This window comes from Vitis riparia, chromosome 5 (assembly GCF_004353265.1).
Source record: "Vitis riparia cultivar Riparia Gloire de Montpellier isolate 1030 chromosome 5, EGFV_Vit.rip_1.0, whole genome shotgun sequence".
NCBI lineage: Eukaryota > Viridiplantae > Streptophyta > Magnoliopsida > Vitales > Vitaceae > Vitis > Vitis riparia.
In genome coordinates, this window is record NC_048435.1 from 12903419 (window position 1) to 12921445 (window position 18027).

General features: G+C 35.3%; 1 protein-coding gene across 1 annotated transcript in view; it reads right to left on the reverse strand.

The window, feature by feature from the left end:
* Positions 1 to 457: 457 nt before the first annotated feature.
* LOC117914343 (glutathione reductase, cytosolic) overlaps positions 458 to 18027 on the reverse strand; it is a 30948-nt gene continuing 13378 nt past the window's right edge. The window contains exons 11-17 of the mRNA XM_034829645.1: positions 9644 to 9717; positions 8111 to 8218; positions 7917 to 7981; positions 5438 to 5551; positions 4692 to 4791; positions 2296 to 2349; positions 458 to 984 (exon numbers count right to left, since the gene is read on the reverse strand). Coding sequence (XP_034685536.1) covers positions 889 to 984; positions 2296 to 2349; positions 4692 to 4791; positions 5438 to 5551; positions 7917 to 7981; positions 8111 to 8218; positions 9644 to 9717 — 611 coding nt within the window. The 3' untranslated portion in view covers positions 458 to 888. The remainder of the gene's footprint in view (positions 985 to 2295; positions 2350 to 4691; positions 4792 to 5437; positions 5552 to 7916; positions 7982 to 8110; positions 8219 to 9643; positions 9718 to 18027) is intronic.

The window sequence follows — 18027 nt, forward strand, 5'->3', positions numbered from 1 at the left end:
AATATATTCGTGTTAACGATATTTTCATCCTCAGCAGCTAACACACCACAAGTCTAGTGAAGATTAAAGAGAGGAAATATATAAACAACAATGCAGTTTCTCGGCTTTCACAATCCTTCCCCATGGACCCCCATATGTATTACCAACTGGATTAATGAGATGGAGTCGGCTGAGCTTGGATGCTGAGTTTTGAAGTCATTAAGAGCATTTTAGGAACCCGGGGTTGCCATGTGGGGGATCCATATAAGTCAAAAAACAAAGTCCAATTTGTTAATTATTTTCGAAATATTGCTGGAAAACTATGTTTTCCCAAACAATAAAAATTATTATCTAATAAAAATGTCAAGACAAAGATGCACTTTTATATCCGCAGCACAGTGCTTCCAAAGAAATCCAGTTTCAATACATACTACAGCAAAACTACAATCAAATTAAAAATATAGGAGTAAGATGCTAATAGAAAGAATATGGTTCTTAAAAAAAAACCACCTTTGTAACATATCTTTAAAACAAATTTGGCCCTATATTTCATAAAACATTGGGGTGTAAAGGAAGATGCCATCTTATCCTAGGATGTCTGGCTTATTGATCAAGGATTAAGGCCTGAGATTTTTATTTTTTTGCATTACATGGGAAAGACTGATCCATATCAAATTAAATGAGATTTTACAGAACATGGCCACACCCTTTACTTCACTCAACCGTCTTAGCCAACACTGCTTCAATTTCCCTCACCTTTTATTGTGACTCTGGGACCCGACTTAAGCCTTTCATGAATTTTTTGTCTACTACTATCCCATAAATTAACACTGAAATAAATTTACTTCTGAGAAAACATGTCTCTCTCCTTCCAACCCAACCATGTTCTACAATTTCTATTGATGATCTTTAAAGATTTGTCTTTGGTTTGTTGCCCGCCGCAATACGCCTTGTCACTGACCGCATTGTAACAAACTCTTCTGCAGCAGAAGGATGTATGCCCACCTATACCCAACAGCAAATTTATGAGTTATGTGCACCATAAACATTGACATGAAAGAAGAGTGGAAGAAATCCATTCAAAGAAGAGTGGACTCATCACAGAGACAAGGGAAATGAACACCAGAAAACAAACAACTATCACCACCATTTTCAAGTTATAAGAGAACACAAGTCACTAATCAAAAGACCTTTATGATAGTGGCTATTGTGTGGAAAATATACCAGAGGACCTGTTTGACTAAAAACCCACCCTAGCATTTGTCTGTCCCCCTCCTAGTGATTTTCCTCTTCCTCTTTTATTCTTCCCCAATAACAAGATCAAACCTTAGAATGACAGATGAAAGTAAGCATACAAGCCTCTTGTGGATGTTAGCCCATCAATCATCAGTCAAGAATCTCTCTATACAGGATAAGGGTAGAACAAGATTTCAGAAATTGTGTCTGATCTATCCTGGCGCTGTTAGAAGATTGTGTTAGGGACCAGTGCTTCTTAGAAATGGTTCAGGATTAGCCTAGATGTTGCACATTATTATGCTTCAATAAATTATGGAACATTTGTAAGTTTTTATTTTTATTTTTTTTCCATAATTTATCTCAATGCATATATCATCATAAAACTATCATAATTAATATTACAATTATAAGTATTGCCAAATAACATTAAACAATAGTTGAATGTTATTACAACAGTTTTTACAAAGAATTTTTTTAGTTATAGATTAAAATTTTGGAAATGGCAAGCAAAGATAGAGAATCCAGCTTAGATAGGTAGGATTTTTGTTGTGGCTTCTTAAAAGGGTTTGTTCTAGGTTTCAGCTTTCCAGCTCATTTAGTTGACGAGTGACCTAGCAGGCTTGAGCACACTGATGTGTAATGGCTTAAAATCAGAAAACCTCCAAGGAGAGATGGCTTGATTGCGGATTGTCTAATTAAATATGGGTGAGGTTCTCTACAGACTGGAACAGACAGATTTTTCCTAAAAAAAGAACTGTTAGAACTATGCTTGTTAAAGAGCTCATAATAGATACATCAAAACATCTTTTTGGTAGCTTCCTGCAAATAGAAAGCCCCAAAACAAGAACCCAAACTTCATCTCAATGAAGTCAAAAACACACCAATAGAAGTGGCAAACATCCTCAATGCTATACCCTTCTCATCCCTAAAATTAAGAACATTATACCCAGGTTTCAGGAAAAATCAGCCGAGATGCTTGATTAACAGAGGCTTAAGAAGAGAAGTGAAGAATAATATATGCTTAACATAATGATCTGCCAGGCCACTTAATTAGTTGAATGAAGGATAACTCAAGCTTACCGTGCAGTCAAACTGTGCCTTAGTTGCTCCACACTTGAGTGCAACAGCAATGCCCTGAAATGACAACACCCCAAAGGATATCAGGAACTAAATATATATATAAATAAAGGACACAATAAACAGGCACCATAATGTATCTCAAGGGTTGAATAACAAACACCAGAAAGTGTAATTATCTAAGTTTCAAAACAGTAATTAAGGATAGTTTATACCCAAAGCTGATGATATTCATCATGGAGGTTCAAAACATGAACATGATAGGGTCTTTCTAAATTTTAAAGTGCTGTCATCAGTATATTCTTTTAGTTACATGAATAAGATGACGGTAGAATTATTTCTTGCAGAACCATCTTTCTAGAGAAAACATTAGATGCTCTTTGGGAATTTCATATTGTTTTGTATTATTAGTATATCTTATAATTGTGATGAACAGAAATAGTGCTGGAAATGTGTCTAAATAAAACCAATCTTTCCAAAGAAATGTGTAGACATTATTATAAAAGGATTGTTTATACCATTTAACTAGCAATATGAAGCCAATTTTATGACTCCAATCTATTTAATAGCCACTTCACTCTAATGCTTCATTTGGTTCCCAGGAAGTTTGAGAGAAAGATGGAAAGGAAAAATACAAGGATAAGAAAAAGATAAGGAAAATTTATAAATTTCTTCTCTTGTTTGGTTGTCTATGAAAAGTTAAGGAAAAGAAAAAATTAAATTGTTGAGAGCATGCTTTGATAGATTTTTTAGCTTTTGTTTTTAAAAATATGAAGTGTAAATACCTTGGGTACTAGAAAATATTTTTTAAAATTTATGGAATTAAAACAATGTATACTTCCTCAAAGTTTAAAAATTTTCAAAAGTGTTTTTACAGACTTAAGATAAATTTTTGCTTTTTGTACAAGGATTCTTATATTTCTTATACTTTGTACAAAAGTGTTTTTTTTTTGGATAATTGAAGAACCTTCCATGGCCAAGCCCTTAGGACTCTCTATGGGGACCCAAACCTCTGGGTGCTTACCGTCCCGCAACAAGCAGCACCGGTTATTGTACAAAAGTTCTATTTTTAAAAAATAATAGATAGAAACTGTATCCAAAAACCACCTGAAAAATAATAGATAATGTATCCAAAAGCGACCTAAAGAACGCACTTTTCTCAAACTTTCCTCACATTTATCTAAGGAAAATCTTTAGCATTTTCTCTCCCTTCTTACTTGATATTTTTTTCCTCACCTTTTTTTTCATGATATCCAAAGATTCCAAACATAAGAAAATGATTTTATGTTCCTTTACTTAATACTTTCTAGGAATCAAACATAGCCTAAAGGATGCCTACTGGTTCTATGTATGCAAATCTTATTAAAAATATGCAACCAGCAAGCTGAGTTTGAAAAATTCACCCCTAACCACAACTTATCCAATGATTCTTCATCAACAGTCAGTTTGAATATCTACTTAATTTCACCCTGGTCATGGATAGATCACTAGGTTGAGTACATAAGCACCAACAACTGCCTTATGTAAACTTCTGTTTTTGTTTGGCTTCAGTTAAAACAGGTTCCCTCTTACAGATAAATATATGTATCCCATTTTAACAGAAAATGAAAACCTTCAAAGACATGTTTAGACATCTTATCAGAATAAAAAATTCATTGTAAACATAGAATTGCAAAGCAACCATTTCATTTAGATCTATTTTTCATTCTGTATAAGAACTCTTGTTTTGAAGAAATGGCATCATTTACATCTTTTACTATTCACCATTTTATACCAATCCCTAGTTTTCCAATGACTGTCCCCAGATCAGAATGCATCTTTAAATGTTATGAAAACCAGATTAGGCAAATTTTATTTCCATGATATGCCCAAAAGGCCCCATAAAGGATCTGCATCTTTTATTAATCGATAGAAGTATTAAGAAATATATTTATTGAAATAAAAATTATTTTTTTATAATTGTTTTATTTAGAATATATTTGATATGAAAAACAATGTTAATATTTTAAAAAGAGATTCATGGTTGTATTTTTTAATGGTTGAACATATTTAATTTAAATAAATTTATTTTACAAATAAATTTTTATCTAATATTTAGTCACTATATATATATTAGGCCATTATGCATATCACCCTACACCTAGTCAATGACCGATACCATGACAATGAACCATGCTTTAAAATCATGGATTCAACTCACCTTTGGCTTCTAATTAAGGCCAAAAGCATAGACAAGGCCTTCATTGAATTAAAGATTACTTAGAAAGGACCAAGAAGGAATATTCCCATTCCACATGAATGATAAAATAAATACAGCAAGCCTAAAGTTAAAAGGTGATTAACTAGCCTTTTCTGCTAGAAGTGGTTATCAAAATATTGTATCACAAACTCAAAGGTACCTGCATAATTTCAGGTGCATCTGGCCCGCACATAGATGCCCCAAGAACTTTGTCCGTCTCAGCATCAACAACAAGCTTCATAATTGTCTTCTCTTGCCGTCTAAATACACAAGATATAAGGAAATAATTTTTAAATTCAGAGAGTTTAACACCATCCAATTGCTGTGAGAGAAAGAACTGAATATATCATGTGTCAGTTAATCAAAGGATAACCAAATATGTGAGCTCCACAAGAATTGGAGCTTTATTTTCCCCAGATTAATAGATATTGATCCAGCACAAAATACTTTGAAATGGATATAGCTAAAAACTTTCATGCACTAGAGACTAGAATAGTTTTGTACAAAATCCTTCAGTTCAAAAGTCATGCTGTTCAGCTAGTACCATAATCTTGATGATACCTTAATCTGTGCTTGTAGAATGTCCCTCAACCCAGAGTCTTTAGCCATTTTTATCAAATGGAAATGCTCCTTGTGCTGAGGGAATTTTGAGTTTCGAGGATAGGAAATATGACTAAAATAGGCACTAGGTATGTGATATCAAAACAACTTCATACTGACCATATTCCTATAACCCAACAACTTTTAAGTGCTGAGCCAGTAAAATCCTTTAAATGAATAGGTTTTAATCCCTATTGAAATGACACATAACACTATAATAAACTTCTACACAAGAATAGGATAATCTGTTTCTTCGTAAGATTATAAATTATCTAGCACAATAAAATTTCATATTGTTGCATATACCCAGAGATTGTGTTTTTCATTGGATTGAAGGTTGATGTGAAAACCAAAATGTCTCCCTCTGCTTGATCTGTAGCCTGTTCTTCGCTCAAACCCACAACAGAAAGGGATGGTAAACTGCATGACACATGAAGGTACCAATATCACAAACAGATTCCCAAATGGAAAAGATACAGAGGTGCTTCAGGATCATTAAGTTAGCTACTTCATAGGAAAATCAAATAATAGTGAAAAATAAATACAATTGAACTGACGTCTAATATATATATATAGCACCTCAAGAGGGTTTCTCAGATTAATAAGGTCTTGTCCAAGCTCATTTAAACGCATACTGAAATTTGAGGTTCATATTAAATTGCATGGTCTTAGATCAGTCATTTGATAACAGAGTGAGGCCCAACTTATGGAACAAACTAGGAAGTTCCAACTTAGCACCCACCAAACCATATTTTAATGGGTTTAAGGAACAGATAGTCACCTAGGTGCTCTCCTTGTAACAGTCTCTGATGGATGAAAAGAGTGTAATCACCTAATTTTCAAGTGTATACAGTATAGTTGAAGGATGAACTGGTGCATTTCAGAAAGCGTGATCCTTTCATAGTCAAAAAAGGAGTTTTCCTATTTTATACTATATCATAACCAAATGTAGTAGGCTAATTTAATTTCTAAGTAGATTATCAATCTGCTTTAACTGGTACAGGTTTTTGAGCTTGCACTGCTAATCCCATACAGCACAAGGTCTATGGAGCATGGACTCATGATTAATGGGGCATGCAGATCAATGGTGGAGTTCCCACCAGGTTGCCAGTCACAGTTACATTTAGCATTTAAACAGATTGTCTAGACTGTTTATTTGTAAGTCTTGACAATCTTGTTACCTGTAAATATACAAACAAGAAAAAACTGAAGGTGCAGAGATGAAATTTATTTTAGGTTAAGAAGAGAAACCATACACTAAATATTTAAATGGTAAATGTTGAAAAAACAATAGATATATGATAGAAATAGAGATCATAATTCCTAACATAGACCCAATTGAACCTAGCCCAAAACTAAAAGGTATGGATCAAGAGTTTCAGTAAACAAGTATGCCATGGGTGACCCAAATCCAACCTCATTATATAAATTGGTTAAATCCATGTCAGAATCCCACCTGTCAACCAAATTCAGTTTGAATAAATTTTATCCAGAAACTAGCAATACTTGTATCATTTAATATATTTCATTTTTCTAAAACAAGCTAATTTTTTAAAATAAAAATATTTGCAGGCAGCCCATGTAACAAGTGGTTCAGTTTTGAGCTGGTCAATTTTCAACCAACCCAAATCTGTTTCTAGCTCTAAATCATATACTAGATGTATGGCAAATAGGCGAGAGAGAAAAGTTGAAACTACCTTCAAGAGGGCATTTACTTAATTACAAAAAAAAAAAAAATTGTTATGAAATTAAATGAGTAAAAGAGAAGAGCTCCCATTTAAGTCACTACATAAGAACATGCTCAAATCTGAAACTAGACACAAGTAATCTCCATAAGTCAACCATGAGAAAGAATGATCCCAAAGGATATATTATAAAACATAAAATAAAAATCAGAAGCACATTTTTAAGGAAAACTACCTTTATATGGAATTGTAGAGGGAGAAAATGGAAAATACATAAATTGTCCATCATTAAGGCAGGAGTTATATCAAACTAACACAAAGCTTTTGCTACCTGATATTACCCTGGCCCAAAGACATTTGGGGAAGGAGATAAGCAATGTCCCATTTGGTATTTGATTTTATGCCCTCAGAATCACTTCTACAATAACTTTTTACAACTGATCTATTTGATAAGTAAAAAATGATTCTCAAAGACTCTGACCCACTTTGGCAGCTGTTTTAAGATAAAAGGTAGCTTTTCAAAAGTGATTTTCCAAGAGTGCGATTTTTATTTTAAATTGCCCATTATGTCTTTAAATAATTTTCTTTCATCATTTGTTTCCATATTTTTTTATTTCCCATCATTTCTATTCCAGAACCTTATCTCTTCATAAAAATGAAGATGAAAATACTAAGAATTGGTTTTTAAATAATATATTTATTTAATTAAAGGTTGATTTTATTATATAAAAAAAAAAGTTTAAATATTTAACATCCTTATTTTGGTCTTTATACATGTTCAATAGTTAAATAATCCAATTTACCAACACTTAAATGTTACCTTTGAAACTTACAGCACTTTTGAAACCATAATTTACCAAATGCTCAACTACTTTTTCTTTTCACATTTAAAAATGATTTTCTTAAAATTTGCAACAATATACAAACTAGTCCTAAATCAAGCATGGTTAACCATATTGTATAAGTTAAGGACAGTTATCCATATCACACATATTTTAGTTATCCTGCTACAATATCATGATGTTTAGCTCTGACATAAGATTCACTTGAGAGATAGAGAGAGAGAAGATCATCATGTGCCAAATAGGATAAATTGGTACCAGAACACAGCACAAGGTATATCCCTGTAGTCAGGTTTGCTAGGTTGCCCACCAAAGACAGTTTTCTGCAGGGAACCCAAAGAAATGAATGCTTTAAACAACATGAATCAATCATTTCCTCCATATTTTAGGGAAAAACAATTGAAACCATCATCAATGATGATTTTTAGTGATGGTCCAGATGAAACACTTACTGCAAAGCAGGTTCCCTCCATTAAGGCCACAGGGGTAAGATTCATTCGATTTGTAACATCACCAATGGCCCATATGCTAGGTATGTTAGTCTGGGAGTACTCATCTACCTGGAAAAGCAACAGGAGAACTTCAGTCTGGTTATTAACTTTTTATGCTGGAAAAATAAATAAATAAATAAAAAATTCTGTTTCATGAGAACAGGGGACATAATTTTGCTGCCCAACATTGTACAGTGCTTCATTGATATGGGACCACATACTCCCCCAAAAGCTTAACCTAATGGGGAGTGGAGATAGCCCCACAAATAAGGCCTAACCAACATTAGTAATCAGTTGATGTGGGACATTAGACTTTTGTTCATCCTAGGTCAGATAACCCCACTCAATTGTTGACGCCCATGCCAGTGAGTCCCTCACTCAATTGTTGATGCCCACATTAGCAAGTACAGGATGAGCTAGGCCAAACCTTGCTTTGATACCAAACGATAAGGGACCACATAAACTCCCAAAAGCTTAAGCTAATAGGGGATAGAGGTAGCCCCACACATAAGGCTCAACCAACATTAGCAATCAGCTGATGTGGGACATTAGACTTCCATCCGTCCTATGCCAGACACCCCCACTCAATTGTTGACGCCCACGTCAGCAAGTACAAGGTGAACTAGGTCAAACCTCACTCTAATACCAAATATGGGACCACATTCTCTCCTAAAAGCTTAAGCTAATTGGTGGTAGAGGTAACCCCATATATAAGACCCAACCAAAGTTAGCGATCAGCCGTTGCAGGACATTGGACTTCCATCCATGCTACGTCATTCATAGTATAATCAACAAGAAAAATTCCTACAGAAGGGGGAAAGGAACCATAGAGAATCTAAAGATTTTTATTCTTCTCCAGAGAACATCAGGGTATTTTTGGACCATCTAAAGAATCACAAACCTTTTTTTTATGCGAAGTAACCTTAAAATAATTGATGGCAATAAAAATGTAATACTTATTCATTCCTGCCCTAGGGTAAAATGAAATGTCTCTGCACCATTAGAAATGGGGTGGTTCACTTAAGATATTCAAGTTTGAGTGGACAAGGAATGTCTTCCTTTCTTCTTTGAGGATGCTTGCTAATTATGTGTTCAATATATCCATGTCCATACCTAGTTGTGCTGGATATGCCCAATTCAGAGTGTCCCACTCATGTAGGAAACACCAAATATTTGTATACAACTCTTTTAAAAAAAAATATATGGCAGCTCAAATAAATACTTAATAAAGATTTGAAAAAACCTAGATCAAAAGGAGTAAGATGTTCCATCAACAGGGAATTGTATATTTTGATGAACCCTTAACAAGGTAAGGACTATTCACACTAACAAGACCTAACTCTAGTTAGATAACTCTTGTGCAATTTAAACTTTATATAAGGTATAATATAATCCACTAACAGAAAATTTCTCTTTCCTTGGTTGTTTATCACCCCTGTTGTAAAGTATATGTTGTTCAAGGATAAGATATGCATAAAAGCAGTAAAAGACAACCTTCACAGCTCCCATCTTGTCCAATTCCACACCTACAACTTCCAAGTTCAACCTTTTTGTGTTAGGCGCCCGACCTACAACCAACAAAAGAAAAAAAAAAATTGTTGTAAATAGAACTATAAAAATTAAAATTAAAACTTAGAAAAAAAAAAAAAAACATTATAAGCTCTAACACTAACAAGCACATGCCTATATTAAAGATTATGATCAAAGCTATGTTACATGGTAGGTACGAGTGTCAAGTGCAGGTGCGGGTATGTGCCTTAGGTGTTGAATCCTTTTTATCCTAAAGTCTTAGAACATGGGAATTCGGCTGATGGGTGCAAGTACTCAGATATGGAATTAATGAAAAACAAATTAACACTAAACATAAGTATAGTAAGATAAGTTATTTATTATACCATATGGTTAATTATAGTTAGAAAATTTATTTATTATATCTTCTCTATTTGAATAAGATGCTACATATTATGTTACTTTGATGTTACCGCTAAATGTACAATGAAGATCCTATTGTTACAAGTCTTTTATTTCAATAGGATGTTAAGAAAAATCTCTAAGAAAATATTATATCATAATATCATTAAACTTTGATTAGTTTAAAACTTTAAAAAAATTTATTGATTTTGTAATAAAAATCTTCCAATACACCACAAGTTGATAAAATATAATTTATGCAAAATTTTTGAATTTTTATATTAATTATTATAATTTATATCCATATTTTTATATTATTGAAATATAATTTTTTATGTTATCATATTAATTATTATAATTTTAAATTTATAGACGATGTACTCGAAGGGAAAGGGTTTAGTTCTAGGTGGAGGACTTAGATAAGGGGTTGTTTGTCTACAGCCAATTTTGCAATCTTAAGTGAACAGAAATGCTGAAGGTGGGGTTAAAGCAACTAGAGGCTAAGACAAGGTATTTTCATTTCTCAAAGAAAATATATACTTGACTTATTAAGTGAAACGAGTTTACTTGGATGTAAGGCTATAGAAACTCCTATAAAACTGAATTCGAAACTCCAACTAGCAAGTCCAATAGAGGTGATTGACAAAGAAAAGTATCAACACCTAGTTGGGAAAATTATTTATCTCGCTCATACTCGTCCTAATATTGCTTTTGTGGTAAGCATAGTGAGTCAATTCATGCACTCGCCAAATTAGGGACACTTTGATGTTGTATACAGAATTTTAAGGTACTTAAAGGGGACTCCAGGAAAAGGACTTTTATATGAGAACCGAGGACATCTCCAAGTGGATGTGTTTACTGATGTAGATTGGGCAAGAAGTGTAATTGATAGGAGATCAACTTCAGGGTATTGTACTTTTGTTGGAGGCAATCTTGTGACTTGGAGGAGTAAAAGCAAAGTGTTATGTCTAGAAGTAGTGCTAAAGCTAAGTTTAGAGTCGTAGCCCATGGCATTTGTGAAGTTTTGTGGATTAAACAATTACTTGAAGAGCTTAAGGTTGCTAGCTCTTTACCTATGAAGGTCTTTTGTGATAATAAAGTTGCCATTGCCATTGCACATAATCCAGTATTCCATGATAGAACTAAACATGTTGAGGTTGATAAACATTTTATCAAGGAGAAACTGGAAAATGGACTAATTGTTATGCCCTATATACCTACGGTTGAACGAGTTGTAGATATACTCACTAAGGGATTGCCAAAGAAGCAGTTTGATGATTTAGTAAGCAAGCTGGCCATGAATGACATCTTCAAGCCAACTTAAGGGGAAGTGTTGAAAATCTCAATCATATTAGAATTTTTCTGATACGGTTGTTACCTATTTTTTAGGGATAACCTGGTTGTTACCTACTATTTAGGGATAATTTGTTGTCTTTTTAGGGATAAGTTGTATATTTTAAATGTATTGTGTTCCTAGAAATTTGTGTGTACAGTTGTAGATTTAGTTTGATTTGTTGTAGCTTTTCTATAAAAGGAAGCATGTTTCCCTTCTTTATTCAATTAATATACGACATTTTTTTACCCGTTTCTACAAAACTGAAAAGCTATTATAGCTACTATCCAAGTAGACTACAACCAAGTTACTTCACACACCGTCGGAACCAAGATTTCTTAAGGAAAAATCTAGGAAAAACCCTTTGCATAAACTAAAAACCAAACAGTTCTGGATAATAACTTAGTATATTTCTTTTATAAAATCATCAAAAGTCCTTACAATAAGTAGATTCTTCCCTTTTATAACGATAACCTTCAACTACTTTTTGATGGTTTCCCTTTTATAAGGATAACTCTCAACTACTTTCTAATGATTTCCAAGACATAATTAGTAGCCTTTATATATTCATTTACTATAGTTCTAGTAAAAAAAAAATCCTGAACTTTTGACTTCTAATTTAATAACAAACTTTTTCCGATACAAACCTTTGATATTTTCAAACTTGCCATAAATTGTCTATAAATGACTGCATTATTTTTACTTGCTCCAAATTTTTGCTTCATCACAAATGTGAATCATTGCAAGTAAGACTATGGATGCATCAAATATAGCAAATCTCTACTTTCGAGAGATTATGCGATTGCATTCACCTTAGATCAAGACTCCAAGTTTCTCTCTCATTTTTTAAGAACTTTATGGAAGAAGTTTGGAACTAGGCTATAGTATAGTACTTCCTATCACCCTCAAACGAATGGGCAAATTGAGGTTGTCAATAGAAGTTTGGGCGATTTATTGAGGTGCCTAGTTGGAGAAAATCCTAAGTAATAGGAAGTTGTGGTTGCACAAACAGAATTTGCCTATAACTATTCCAAGAAGCAAACTACAAGCAAAAGTCCTTTTGAACTTGTTTATGGGAGGCAGCCAATGCATCTTCATGATTTAGCTCCTTTACCAAAAATGGGAAGATATAGCTTATAGGGTGAAAACATGGCAGATTTGATGAAAAAACTGCATAAAGAAATCAGATTGGAGATTGAGAAGTCGAATGCAAAGCATAAGAAATATGCAGATTAGAAGAAGCGCAACCAAAGCTTTCAAGAAGGCAACATGGTGATGGTGTATCTACGCAAGGAAAGATTTCCAGCTGACTCTTATTCCAAGCTAGTAAAAGAAAGATAGGACCCTACAAAACCATCAAGAAGGTTGGGGAAAATGCTTATATGTTGATCTACCAAAACATATGGTAATAGAATCAACATTCAACATTTCAGATTTATATTTGTACTTTGGTGAGAATGTAAAAGAGGTTTCCATCAACACCAAACTCGAGTATGAGCTTCTTTTAAGGAGGAAAGAATGATGTAGTCATTAATAGACAATTTATGGCAAGTTTGAAAATATCAAAGGTTTGCATGGTAAAAGTTTGTTATTAAATTAGAAGTCAGAAGGTCAGTTTATTTTTATTTTTTTACTAGAACTATAGTAAATGAATATATAAAGGCTACTAATTGTGTCTTGGAAATCATCAGAAAGTCATTGAGGCTTATCATTATAAAAGCGAAGAACCTACTTATTCTAAGAACTTTAGATGATTTTCAACTTATGCAAAGGTTTTCCTAGATTTTTCCTTAAGAAATCTTAGCTCTAATGTTGTTTGAAGTAACTTGGTTGTAGTCTACTTGGATAGTAGCTATAATAGCTTTTCAGTTTTCATCAAAGGGCATTCACTTCAATGTGGTCCAGCTCGACTAGTATTCAGTGTATATCTTGAAAGGTTTGGGTTAGCAAGGAGAGGAGTATTAAGCTGGTCTTGCTCGGAAGGAGAAGTTACTCTAAAATTGGAGTAATGAATTGCATCTTGAATATTCTTATATAGAACTTTACTGTTATATAGGTTTTCTTAGTATTTTAGAGGCTTCAAACATACTTTTTGATCAGTTTGCTATATTTTAGGGAGGATTCTTTATCCATATTTAGTACATTTTTTGTTTTTGACTAAAAAAACACAAACACACACATATAATTAGTTGTTACTCAATCAAGTGCAGAAGCTAATTTCATATCGATGGCGCATGGGATTTGTGAACAACAATGGCTAAAGATAATCCTTGAAGATCTCAAGATTCAATAGGAAGGAACTATGAAACCGTACTGCAATAATAAGTTAGCAATTAACATTACCCCACAATCCAATCCAACATGATCAAACAAAGTATGTTAAAAGTGGATCAAAACTTCATTAAAAAGAAATTAGATAGTAGCCTGATTTGTACTCCATACATCTCCACGAACAGGCAACTAGCTGATATTCTATTTAAAGAGTTGGCTAGTCAACCATTTCTTGAAACCATGCATCAGGAATGGATTCCAATTGCCTAATTTTAACACTATAGATCATGAGCATAGAACACCAAGTTTCTTGAGCTCAAATTAGATGTGAGCTGTAAAAAATCAAAGACAAGACTGAACAGCCACTTCCCAGAATTAGTGAATAAAGATTGTGAAATCTATGTAGGTCAAAAGAAATTAGATATCTAACATTATATAAATGAGATTTCAGAAGATTTTTTACTTGGATTTTTTTTTCCCTGTAGATGACAATTTTTTCTTGAAGAGGGGTACAGGAACCTCTAGAAACTCCTTTTTTTTTTATAGGCAAAGGCATAGTATATATTAATAAGAAGAGGACGCCTAATGGCCAACCCAAAGCATACAGAAAGTATACAATAGGCGCCTCAAGGTAAAAAAACAAAAGAGAGAGGGGTTCAAAAAACACACTCGCCCTCATCTAGAGTCCAACCAATCAAAAAAGTTGATTAAAGAATTAGGCCCTTCATCTACACACGGCTTAGTCCAAGACCAAAAATTACTAACAAAAGAATATTTCAATCTTTGAATTGAGAACTCCTTATTTTCAAAAGCAATCTCATTTCTTTCCTTCCAAACCATCCAAAAGAGACACAAAGGGGCTGCTCTCCAAACCTTTCTTCTCTTCTTGCCCACTAACAAACCATGCCACCCAAGAAGGACCTCTTTAACTGACGAAGGAAGAACCCACAGCACACCAAATAGGGTAAACAATAAGTCCCACAAAACCTTAGCCTTGGTGCAATGAATTAGACGGTGATCAATAGTCTCTTCAGCAGCACAACAAAGGAAACATCTATTCGGGAGTGACCATCCCCTCTTCTTTAGTTGATCCAAGATTAAAACTTCACCCCATGAAACTTCCCAAGAAAAAAAAACCAACCTTAGGGGGAGCACATGAGCTCCAAATAATGCTGTTCGGAAACGGGACTATACTCCTGCCCTCTAAAATGTTATAAAAGGATTTAACAGAAAACATACCATCCTTGGCCTCTTTCCACTGAACCCTATCCTCCATGTTAGTGTCCACCTTCTTTCCTTGTAAGGTGACAAGGAATCTCTCCACTGTTTCCATCTCCCAATCATTAAATGACCTACAAAAACGTGGATTCCAGCCCCCCTCCTCCCCTGAAGCATCCCACAACTCTGCCACCCACTCCTTTTTTTATGCCACCAACGCAAACAACGAAGAGAAGGAAAGGCTTAATGTGTCGTCACCACACCACCTATCCTCCCAAAATCTCACTCTTCTACCATCCCCCATGGAGAAAATGAAATTGCTCTTCATTAAAGGTCATTCCTTCCTTATTTCTTTCCAAAACCCCACACTATGCCCCTCCCTTACTTCTTGGGTACACCACCCCCCTTCTTCTACCCCATACTTCCTACTAATCACTTGTTTCCATAGAGTCCCCTTTTCTTCCACAAAGCGCCAACTCCATTTACCCAATAAAGCTCTATTGAGATTAGATAGGCTTCTAACACCCAAACCGCTCTTCCTTTTATCATAACAAACAACCTCCCACTTTACAAGATGAGGCTTCTTGTCCAACCCTCCCCCACCCCATAGAAAGTCCCTTTGAATTTTCTCTAGTCTCAATCTAACCACTCGTGGCATACGCAAAAGGGACATAAAATATATGGACATACTTGACAAAGTGCTCTGAATGAGGGTGATCCTCCCTCCTTTAGAAATAAATTGCCTTTTTCACATGGCATGCTTCTTCTGGAATCTCTCCTCCAACCCATCCCAAACCACCACTAATTTATGAGAAACCCCAAGGGGGGCCCCAAGTAAGAGGAAGGCAGCGCCCCCACCTTGCAGCCAAGTTCAAGGGCCAAATCCTCTATATTCTCAACCCTTCCTACCCGAAGGATTTCACTCTTGTCCAAGTTGATTTTCAGCCTTGAAATGGCTTCAAACCACATTAATATCCAGCTCAAAAAGACCATCTACTCTGCGGAAGCCTCACAAAACACCATAGTATCATCAGCGAACGGAAAATGGGTAACTTGAACCCCATCTCCTCCCCTTCCCCTAACCCTACAGCCTAATAAGAATCCCCCACCCACAGCTCTATTAATAAGACAGCTTAGGGCCTCCATCCCAATCATAAAGAGATAGAGCGATAAAGGATCCCCCTACCTCAATCCCCTAGTACTTTGAAAGAAACCCGACAGAGTGCCATTAACCAAGACCGAAAACGATGCAGAGGAATGCACCATCTTATCCAGCTTGCCCACTTCTCCTTGAAGCCCATTTTTTGCATCACAGTCAGCAAAAAATTCCAATTTAGGTGGTCATATGCCTTTTATATGTCCAACTTACATGATACCTCGCTCTCATTCCTTTTTAACATAGAATCAATAGCCTCATTAGCTATCAACGTAGCACTAAGAATTTGCCTTCCTTCAACAAACGTGTTTTGGGCCGAAGACACCACCCTATTAACCACCCTCTTCAGCCTGTTAGCTAACACTTTAGCCAACAGTTTGTAAAGACCCCCCACCAAGCTTATAGGTCTAAAGTCTCTAAGGTCATCTACACCTCCTTTTTTTGGGATTAAAACCAAGAACGTAGCATTCAGGCTCCTAACAAATCTCCCCCACTCATGGAAATCTCTAAAAAAGCCCATAATCTCCTCCTTCACAAACTCCCAGCTAAACTGCCAGAAAGCAATGGAGAAACCATCCAGTCTAAGAGCCTTGTCCCCATTTAGCTCAAGCAAGGCAGAGAAGACCTCCCCTTTGTTGAAAGCTTCCTCCAATCTTGTAGCATCCTCAGCCCCAATTCTTTCAACTTCCAACCCTTCCAAGCTAGGGCGCCAATCTCCCGGTTCCGTTAACAAATTCTAAAAGGCCCTAGCCACGCCCTCCTTAATCTCATTTTCCTTTGAAAACCAAGAGCCATTAATTTTAATCTTAGCCAACCAATTTCTCCTTTTGTGGGCATTTGCCATCCTATGGAAGTAGCTTGTGTTTTTATCTCCTTCTTTCAACCAAACTTCTCTTGACTTTTGTCTCCAAGAGACTTCCTCCATGAGAACCCATTTCTTATAATCCTCCCTTGCCTCCTTTCTAGCATCCACTTCTTCCAGAGTTAACTCTCTTGATTTCTCCTGCTCATCCCAAAAAGAGACTTTTTCTAAGGCCAACGACTTATTAACCGCAATCTTCCCAAAAACATCCTTGTTCCATAATTTCAAGTTAATCTTAAGAGCCTTCAGCTTTTTTGCCAGGACAAAACTACAGGAACCGTTAAAATTAAAACCTTGCCACCAACTTTTCAACAAATCTTTGAACCCTTCCTCCTTTAACCACATATTCTCAAAATGAAAAGGGGTTGGTCCTCTCCTCACCCCTCCTCCATCTAGCAAAATAGGAAGTGATCAGACACTAGTCTAGGGAGGGTATACTGAACCACCCTACTAAAATGACTCCCCCAATCCTCAATGACCAAAAAAGGATCCAGTCTAGACATGGACTAGTTATTCAGTCCACCACTCCAAGTAAACGGTCCTCCTTGTAGGGAAAGATTTCTCAAATCCAAATCATCAATCACCTCTAAAAACCTCCTCATAGCTAAAGACACCATCCCACTCCCACTACTTCGTAAGGGAATCTAATCACATTAAAATCCCCTCCTAAGCACCAAGGATCATTCCATAACCCCCGAATAGCCCCAAACTCCTCCCAAAACATTCTCTACTCTTCTTAACAATAGGCCCATAAACTCCTATGAAGATCCACACAAAACCATCATCACAATTTTTAAAGCAGCAAGAAATTGATAATTGACCCACCTCCATCCCAACCAACTCCAATACTCCATTATCCTAGAAAACTACCACACCTCCAACCGCACCCCTAGCATTCACTGCAACTCACTCTAGAAATCTTCCCACTCCTATGCTACGCACCACCCCAAAAGACAAATATTGCATTTTAGTCTCCTGTTAACACACCAATCCACCCTTTGAGAACTGAGAATTGTCCTATAAACTCCTATGAAGATCCACACGAAACCATCATCAAAATTTTTAAAGCAGCAAGAAATTGAAAACTGACCCACCTCCATCCCAACAAACTCCAATACTCCGTTATC